Genomic DNA, 9,844 nt, shown 5'->3' on the forward strand with positions numbered 1-9,844 from the left:
GCCCCCCGCGCCCGCAGCCCGGCTGCCCCGGGACGCCGCCGCCGCCGCCGCCGCCGCCGCCGCCCGGGGACCCCAGCTCGCGGAGGCCCCTGTGCCGGCCGGGGCTGCGGGAGGACGGGGCTCGGGGGAGCTGGCGGCGCCCCCCGGCCCCGGGCAGCCGGGAGTCACCGCCGCTTCATTCTCCGCAGCCCCTCGGGCGGGATGGGGAGGAACGGGGGCTGTCCCCGGCGCTTGGCCTCCGGCAGCGCTCCCGGGAGTCCTTGCGGGCGGCCGGAGCCCGAGCCGGAGCCGCGGTGCCCGAGGCAGACCCGTTCCTCCACCAGCTGCGCCCCATGCTCAGTTCCGCCTTCGGCCAGGTAAGGGCCGCGCCCTGCACTCCGCCCCCGGCCCGGGGTCAGGCAGTGCTTCCCCCCCCCTCCCTTTACCCCACCTCCTGCCCAGGGTCACCTGGCCAGCTGGGCTCCAGCAACTCGCCGAGCCGGGACCCGGGGGGGGGGGGGGGGGGGAAGGGCAGACTGGGGAGAGGGCTGGCATCTTGGGGGGCAGAGACGTTGGAAACCCGGCTAGCTTCATCTCTGTGGCTTCAGAGGCGAGTCGGGGGACCAGCAAACAACAGAGAGCCCCTCTCTGGCCCCTTGACCAGCCTCATCGTCTCTCCTGACCTGGGCTCGACATCTGCCACTCTTTGGCCAGCTGTCCCCTCTCTTCTTCATCGTGTTCGCTCGCTGTGCTTACTTCCCGCCCCTGGTCCGAGGTTCCTCCGGTCCCTTTCTCTACCCTCTGCTGCGTTCCTTCCCAAACAGATTCAGCACCATCTGCGCTGTCCACTGCTCGGCTTTGAGCTAGCACAAAGAATCCGGCTCTCGGTTCTTTTGCCGTCAGTGGAGTTGCCGTTTCTGTCCACTTCGTTTAAGGGCACCGATGCCCCTCGATTGGCACTGGAAGCCTTCAGCATGAGTGCCAGCCCTGGAAGCGGGACTTTAGGGCTGGAAGTATGCCCGGAGAAGTTGAGACACGAGGGCCGACGCGGGAAAGGGGGGCTGGGGTTGGAACCTTTGCTGCTGGACTGTCCGGGACCTAGGTTCTGAGGCGCCGTCTAGGGCAGAGTGGAGCAAACTCAGCTGGAGGAAGGGGTTCCAGCCCCTCTGTCCGGCCCGCCCAGCCCACGCTATCGTGACCCAAAGGAACTGAGAGTTTAAATCAGCCTGGGAACTAAATGGGGGGCAAGTCAGGGAAAAGTGTCAAGGACAAGCAACTTGGACTGAGTTAAAATTTGTGGTCACAGAGTCTGTGATGCCAATGACCGCTGAAAGGCATGGACAGCCAGGCCAAATGCAGCCAGGGAAGTGGAAAAGTCTGCACGAGTACCCAGGAACGTGGGCTATGAGGGAAGGTGGCAATAAAAGGGCACCGTGGTGGTGAAGGAGGCTGTGGCAGAAGGGAGAATTTACGGGAGAATTTAGTGTAAGAGGAAGTCAGAAGTCTGGGCTTGGAAACTGTTTTGTGGCTGGATATGGGGAAGTATAGAATGAACTGCTGAGTTCTGCAGGTCGGCATTTTGGACATCCCATTGGGACTTCAGTTAGGTCACCGGTTTTGAAGTGATTTGTGGCCACACTGAATCCAAACCCATTTACAGATGGATGAAGTTTGAATCCTGGAGTCGAAAAGGCCCTTGGGAGGTTGTCTCAGTCATCGTCCTGTCTTTGATCAGGAGTATCAGGCAGAAAGGTGTCTATCTTTTGAAAATAGACTGCCAGAATTAGCAGGGTGCAGTGGGGGACAAGAGAATGGAATGAGGTGCTGGGGGAGAAATGAGTAACTGAACTCAGCAATCCTTGGGATTTCTTTCTTTTTAATGTTTTTGGGGGTCTTTCAGTCCTCTGAGTTTGACTCAGGCAAAACTCTCACTGGTGCAGTAGTGAGATAGGATGTTGCTACAGTCAGGGGAAGGTTGCAATGCAGTCATCTGATGGCAGCATCCTGCCTGAGAGTGTATTCGATGGAGCTTGGATAAACTGTATGGAGTGTTCTGAGAGTAGGCTTTGTCTTCAGTGTCCTAATGGTTTCGTTTAAGCTAAACCAAATGGGTTAGTTTCAGCTTCCTGGGTTCTCTGACATATGGGAGTAGCATTGGGACAGTGGGTTGTGCCATGGCATTGCACAACCCTTCTCCAAATGCTCTTATGTAGCAGCTGATTATTGCAGAGGTCTGACATTAATGCAGTAACACATTCCCCCAGATTGCAGCAGTGGCCCATCGCTTGGCTTGGTAGCGCAGTGGTGTGTTGATATATTCTTACAGGGGGTACTCTGTGTCATATGGCTGCAAATGGCTCTCTGGGATGGTGATCTTGAGGCCAGGCTATGAAAGCTTATGTGGTGAGGGGCTGGCTCCAGGGAGAACCTTGCCACAGTTAATTAATGTGTCAGTGCAGGGCAAGTTTATATGATGGTAGTACAGGGTGTTGGGGGCAGGGAGGGGGGACAGACTGTGATATCAGTGAATCAGGATGTTAGGACCTCAGGGCCAGAATGTGAGGGTGTGGCCAAACAAGGGTGCAGCATCACAGATCCCCCAATTGTTCAGTTCTCTGCTGACCATGTTGGTCCTGCTGTGTTTATTGACATGGAATTCTACAGTGGCTGTTCAGAGAAGCTCAGCTGTGTGTTCATGGTCTGCTTTCTGCTTTCTTAGCCCATAAATGAAGAGATTAATCCAGCCCAGTACCCTGACAACCTTTCTGAAATGCCACTGGGGTCACTGGAATCAGTGAAGCAAAAATGTCCCATCAAATATTTAATACCTCCTTCTGGGAGCCTCTCTGGCTAAAGGGGCTGTGGGCTTTGTCTTCAAAGTCCAGTTAATTTAGGGTTTACACCCTGGGGAGAATGTAAAGATTCCTTTTTATGGAAAAAAAAATGGTTTGTTTGTTCTAGACCCTCCAGACACCGGTCACAAAGAGAGCAATTATTCTTTCCTAACCTCTCTTTGCCCTGGCAATTTCTCAGTCTCCATAGATGGATCAGGGGCCCAGCAATGTCTGGTTAAGATAAAATTGTGCCATGGTGAATAAAGTAGGTAGAAAATGAACTATCAAGTCTAACTCTGTGGATTCCAGTTGGGAGGTGGGATGCTGATGGAGGCTTTTAACATCAACCCCTCCCTTTTACCTTTTCATAATTACAGAGCCAGGGATTGAAATGAAGGGCTGACGATGAAAGTGCTTCAGGAAAGTGAAATCGTGCCAGTGCCTAGCCAAGGGCCTATTTGGGTGTGCCTTTGGCAAGGTGACTTGACGTGGTAGAAAGAGCATTGACCTTCAAGTCAAGAAGATCTGGGCTTCCCGTTCGGGCACAGGCATTTAAGAGCCATTTGACATCACTTTATTATTGTTAATAATGATGATGATGATGGTGATAACTGGAACTTAGTTTTGTAATGTGCTTTACAAATATTATTTTATTTTATTCTCACAACAGCCCTGGGAGGTAGGTGTTATTATTATATACATTTTACAGGTGAGGAAACTGAGGCTGAAAGGAAGTGACTTGCTCAGAGTCACAGCTAGTAAGTATCTGAGGCTAGATTTGAACTCAGGTATTCCTGGAGACACCTGCAACACCTAGCTATCTCTTTACATTTGTGGGTTTCGATTTACCTATCTGTAAAATGGAAATGCAGTGTTGTGTAGTGGATGGTTGTGTCACCCTTGGCAAATCACTTACCACTTCAGTGCTTCAGGTCAGAGATAATCAGGACACGTGGTCTGCCTTTTGCACCTGGCTCACAATGCCTGGGAGTGGGGCCTAAACCAGATAAAATGTAATTGGGGAACATTTAACAAAATAAATACAAATGCATTAAGTACAGATAATCGTATGAGGTGGAGGAGTCTGGAGAAAGACCTTGATATCAGTGCATCATTGTGTTAAGACCCCAGGGCCAAGATGTGAAGATGTAGCCCTGCAAGGATGCAGAATCACAGAACCCCCTTTTTGTGATTCAGAGAAGGCTCTTCCCTGGGAGCTGCCTACCCCAGTGAAATCATTGCTCCATTTCTATCTCTAGCCTCAAACGGGAATGACAGCCAACATGGTGTAGAAAGACCCAGGTTCAAATCTCAACTCAGACCCCAAGGCTCGTAGGGTCCCAACTTCAAGTTCCCTCTTCAAATTCAGTTTCCTAACTGTAAAAGGGCTTGAATTTGATGGTCTCTGGTGCCCCTTCCACCTCTCAATCTAAGACTCTGTGAAAAACTGCCCTCAGTGGGCAATCAGTGTGCTAATTACTCTACGTTATACATCCCACTGCAGCCAAATTCAAACACATCTACTTTAATCTTCCTTGTAAGCAGTGGCCTGTGATGAGTAGAAGAGTCTACCCAGCTCCTGCTGTACTATCTCCCCTACCCTTCCCTGGGAATGAGGCAGAGCCAGCTAAGGGGCACAGCGGATAGAGCTCTGAGCCTGGAGTTCAAATTTTGTCTCAGATACTCACTAGCTGGGCAAGTGGATAACTTACCTTCAGTTTACTCAGCTGTACAATGGGATAATAACAGTATCTACCTCACAGTGTGTTGTGAGGATTAAATGAGATAATATTTGTAAAGCACTTAGCCCAGAGCCTGGTACATAGTAAACACTTATTCCCTTCTTCCCCCTGACCTCCCCCAATGAGGGCTGACCTTATGTCCAGGCTGCAGGGATAGTGATAGGGTGGATCAGGGAAAAAGGCCAATCTCCTTCCTAATCAGTAGTGGGTTTATCCTTCTAATCTCTCTGATCCAATTATTCATTTCTAATATTCCTTAAACCTAATGACTACTTACTGCCACAGCTGGCCAGGAAGGATGACCCCTTCCCCCTCAGCTAAAAATTTACCCTTTCCCTTATCTACTCTAAGTAAATTAAATTCAGTTTTGTTCAACACACATTGGTATAGTGCATAGAATGCTGAATCTGGAGTCAGAAAGGACTGAGTTCAAATCCTGCCTCAAATACTTAACTGTGCAGTCTGGGGTGAGTCACTTAACCTCTCTTGGGCTCAGTTTCATCATCTGTAAAATAGGCATGTTAAGAGCATCTACCTCATAGGGTTATTGTGAGAATCCAAAAGGATAACTTATGTAAAGATTGCTTTCTCATACCTGAAAGTGTTGTCTAAATGGTGACTATTATTATTACTACTCAACTTCTCAGTCTCAGTTTACTCTTCGTAAAATTAGGGAGTTGAACTGAGTGGCCCCAAGGCCTTTCCAAGCTCTAAATCTATGATTCTGTGATGTGAGTACCATTAGTAGGAAGGACAGTAGAATCAGGGTAAGGAGACCCAGGTTTAAGCTTAGCCACAAGCCAGCTGTGTGATCTTGGGCAGCAATCATCCACCTCCGTTTTCTTCATCTATAAAATAAGAAAGAACATGAGACAAAGCTCTATTAAATGCTATAAGTCTCCTCCTGCCTTCTAAAGCCACCTTTCTCCCTCCCTCCCCCTCATACACCCAAGCTTCAGCTCTAGGGAGCATGAGGTCACCTGGTCTCCTCACCCTCATCCCAAGTTACCTTCAGTCCTTTACTGAGGAGGCTTAGCTGTTCTGTAGGGTTTTCTCTCCAGGGCTAGCCTCCAAAGCTCATGATTGGCCTTTCTGGCCTTGAGTCAGTTGGCAGCGGGCCTCTCTTTTCCCCAAGGACGGAGATACTTCCCCCAAGGTCAAGGAGCCGGTGTCTGGCTCAGGTCTGGCCTCCAGGGGGCAGGAGCTATTGCAATGTAGCTGGCCCGGGAGGGCGAAGGATGATTCTGATGATTCTAACCCAGGTGAGCCTTGGGCCCTGAGGAGAACAGCAAGTTAATACTGGAACTTCCCTGTGGGATCAGGGCAGAGCTCAGGAACAGAAAAGCTGCTGAGAGCAGGCAGCATCTTTTCTCCTCTACAAAACACACCTTAAGGTTAAAAGAAAAACCCCAACAAAACAATTTAATGAAAATATCATTTTGTTGCCTCTAGCACACAGAGGCTATCTAAAAATTACAATTCTCAGGACTCTCAGCCCCCTTTTTGGGAACCGTAACTGTGATTTTAGGGCAGCTAGGTGGGCGCCATAATGCTCAGAGCGCTGAGGCTGGCATCAGGAAGACTCACCTTTATGAGTTCAAATATGGCTTCTGGCACTTACTAGCTGGGTGAACTTGAGCAAATCACTTACCCTGTTTGCCTCAGTTTCCTCATCTGCAAAATGAGCTGGAGAAAGAAATAGCAAACCACTCCAGTATCTTTGCCAAGAAAACCCTACGGGGGTCAAGAAGAGTCAGACACAACTGAAGAAAAAAAAAAAGACTGACCTGTAATCATGTGGGAAAACCTTCCCTTTCACTGGAGACCTCACTACCTGCTCTGCAATTTATAGCATAAAAGCTGCCTGGGGCACTGAGGGCTTAAGTGATTCGTCCCAGTCTGAGTTGGGTTTTAAACCCAGCTTTTCCTGACTCTCAGGTTGGCTTTCCATCCACTGTGACAAGCTGTTTCTGCCCAGAGAATTTAAGTGCTATGTCCAAGGTCATACTGCTAGTAAGTGGCAGAGTCAGGATTTGAACTCAGATCCACTGGGTCCAAATCCATTTTCTGTCATTCCTTTGTAGGGCCTGTGTGGCAAGAGAGCCATTTAAACATTCTTTTTTTTTAAATTTGAATTTACCTTTCATAAGTGTTTCCCTAGGTCGATTCCTAGTCAAGAGGCACAATCTGTCATCACCAGGACGACAAGGGGGTAGAATATGTCCCAGTATTTGCTCTACTGGCACAGCCTTCAAGAGTTTGGATTGGCAGTTGGAAGATCTGAATTCAAATCCTTACTGTACCTCTTACTAGATTTGTGACCTTGGGCAAATCACTTAATCTCTTTGGGCCTCAGTTTCCCCCTCTGTAAAATGAAGAGGTTGAGCTAGATGGCCTCTGAAGTCACATCCATTCTATCTCTAAACTCCTATGAACTCAGAACCACTTATTACCTACCTGGATGGCAAGATAAGATAGACCCTGGATTCATTGACAGAAGTACAATGAGATGAACCTAAGACCATCTCTGGCACTCAGCAGCCACCCACCCCCTTCCTCAAACTTCGTGAATGGCCATGTCTCATTAGGAACAGTTATTAAGCATTTCCTGAGTTCAAAGTCGTATACTGACTCAGACTGAACAAAGCACAAAATTTGCAATTTGGCAATCAATCAATAAACATTTATTAAGTGCTTACTATGTGCCAGGCACTGTGATAAATGCTGGCAGACCATAGTTTGACTTTCCACTGGATTTGGGATTGAGGCCCCAGTTTTAGATTATGGCTCTGATCCCTGCTGCCCACGAGACCTCGGGCAAGCCTCTCCATAAGTATAATTATACATCTATTTGACTCGTCAAGGTTTGCGGAGTGGTGTACAATTAGATAATCTTTTGATGGAGGAAAATGAACCAAGGTTGTTGTTCCATGTGAAATGATGGACCTGCAAGATCCCTCAGTCCTGCAAAAGCTTCAGCTCCGGCACCTTCAGCTTGCCCCAGTCTGGCTCTCCTGACAGGTGTTTCCTCTCCACTTGGTTCCCTCTTCTGTCTGAGGGAGTGATGGAGAGAGAGTACAAAGAACCCATCCGGGTCACCCTCTCTGCTCTCTTCTCATCCTCTGGACTTTCAACCACTAGGGGAGCTTTCCTCTCATTCTGAGCCTTTCTGCCTCTAGTTCAGCCAGGCTCCTCCTTTTTTCTATTAGAGCAACCTAGTGCCTCCCTCTCTCAGGGGCTGGCTGAAACACCAAAGCCAAGTAACTCTCTTGATTAATGTCTGTGCTGTGATAGGGACCGAGCTCCCTCCCTGAGGTTGCCTCTTTACTTCCCACTCAGCTGCCAGAGGTTCCTGGAGAGGCACTGGGAGGGGAGGGTATCTCCTTTCCTGGACCAGCTTCCATGGTGGCAGGGCCTCTGAGGAATCACTGTAGATGTCTCACTTCTGCTGCTCACTGCCTCTGCTCCTGGCCGATGACAGTTGGTCACTACCCTCTAGGGCCTTATGGCTCTGGGGCCAAGGATGTTGGAGGCTTGCTCACCTCCCCTTCCTGGCCCTCTGGGACAGCAGGTGGAATTCCAACCAATCCCATTCATCTTGAGGTGTAAAGTTCTTGGAGAACAGCTTAGAAACATTATTACCCACTGTGGGAGCTGCGATACAGAGGTGCTGGAAGCTCTACTACAACCTTTAGGCCTTCTGGCTAAGGAAGGCTTGAAGAGGCAGGTAGATGATTTACTCATTTAACCTTGGCATTATAGGACCTAACATGTGCATCGGAAACCAGCCAATGGGCTTTGACTTTACTTCCGAGGTCAACCTGCTTGAAATAATCTTAAACCAAAGCAGGAACCCGATGGGATTGGGGAGAGGTAGCTGACCAACCCAAATGCTCCATCTCCATCAAGGCTAGACCTGAGCAGTCTAACCTGAAGAGCAATTGGGGTCTGTCATCCAGCTCCTCGGGACTCTCAGGGAGGAATGCAGCAAGATCCTTGGACGTTGGTGGATCTGGCTTCAGTTTCTTTGCCAGCAACAAACACCCTGGAACCTCCCTACATTCTCCTTGGTGGCCACCAGGACATAGGGATGGTTTGACCCCAGGCTTACCTTCTGGCTATACAGTCTGAGTAAAAACACAACCAATGGATACAAATAAGAGGGAAGGAAGAAAATTGGATTTCAAGACACAGGACCTGGGAACTACCATGAAGAGGTTATCAGGAAAAGTCACCAGCCTTTGCTTCTAATGAGCACACGGCTCTTTGCAGGGTTTCTAATTTTCCTCTGTGTGCATGGATGCTTGTGTTGTGCGTGCATGTGCAAGCTCAGAAACTGGGTGATATGTTGGCTTTGGGGGCAGCAGGGACCTAAACTAGCCAGATTCCCGAGGCTCCCAGTAGCGCTGTTGTCCTAATTCCCATCTGCAGCTGCCATTCCAGATCCCTACCACGGAGACAATCTCCCTGCAGATTGGTGGGGGGGTGGGGGGGAGGGGAAGGGATGCAGCATTAAGTTGATGTATGTTATCCTTCCACCTTCTCCAGCTTTTCATGCTCTCATTCACTTAGTGATTTTTTCAGCAAACCCCCCCCCCTCTTCCCTTCAATCTCATCAAGAAAGTGTACAGAAAGTAAAACAAAAAACCAAAACCAAACCCAGCCTTCAGAAAAGCACAAATCAGAGAGCAGGAACAGGGGGAGAGAGGGGGAGAGGGAGAGGGAGAAAGAGAAGGGGAGGGAGGGGGAGAGAGAGAGAGAGAGAGAGAGAGAGAGAGAGGGGGGAGGGGGGAGAGAGAGAGAAAGAAGAGAGAAAAGAAGAGACAAAGGAAGAGGGAGAAAGAAAGAGACAGAGAGAAAAAGGGAAGAGGTGGGGAGGGAAAGACAGTGGGGGGGGGAGAGAGAGAGAAGAAGAAGATACAGGGATAGAAGAGAGAAAGGCGACCAACAGGGAGAAACACGAAAAGAGCAAGAGGGATAGAGAGACAAAGGGAGAGAGAGGAAGGAGGAGGGGAAGGGGAGGTGGAGAGAGAAAAAAGAAAAAAGAGAAAATACAGGGATAGAAGAGAAAGGAGAGAGACAAAGAGAGGGAGAGAGAAAAAGGCGGAGAGAAAGAAGAGTTGAGGAGAGGGGAGGGGAGAGAGGGGAGAAAGAAAGGAGAAGATACAGGGATAGAGATAGAAAAGAGAGGGGAGAGAGACAAAGGGAGGGAGAGAGAAAAAGGCGGAGAGAAAGAAGAGTCGAGGAGAGGGGAGGGGAGAGAGGGGAGAAAGAAAGGAGAAGATACAG

The 9,844-nt window shown here is 49.4% G+C and overlaps 1 protein-coding gene across 1 annotated transcript in view; it reads left to right on the top strand.

Moving 5' to 3' along the window:
* Positions 1-9,844, top strand: part of CABP1 (calcium binding protein 1) — a 26,429-nt gene that overhangs the window by 702 nt on the left and 15,883 nt on the right. The window contains 1 exon segment of the mRNA XM_027865154.1: positions 18-356. Coding sequence (XP_027720955.1) covers positions 18-356 — 339 coding nt within the window.

Source organism: Vombatus ursinus, unplaced genomic scaffold (genome assembly GCF_900497805.2).
Source record: "Vombatus ursinus unplaced genomic scaffold, bare-nosed wombat genome assembly UNPS02001287.1, whole genome shotgun sequence".
Classification (NCBI taxonomy): Eukaryota; Metazoa; Chordata; class Mammalia; order Diprotodontia; family Vombatidae; genus Vombatus; species Vombatus ursinus.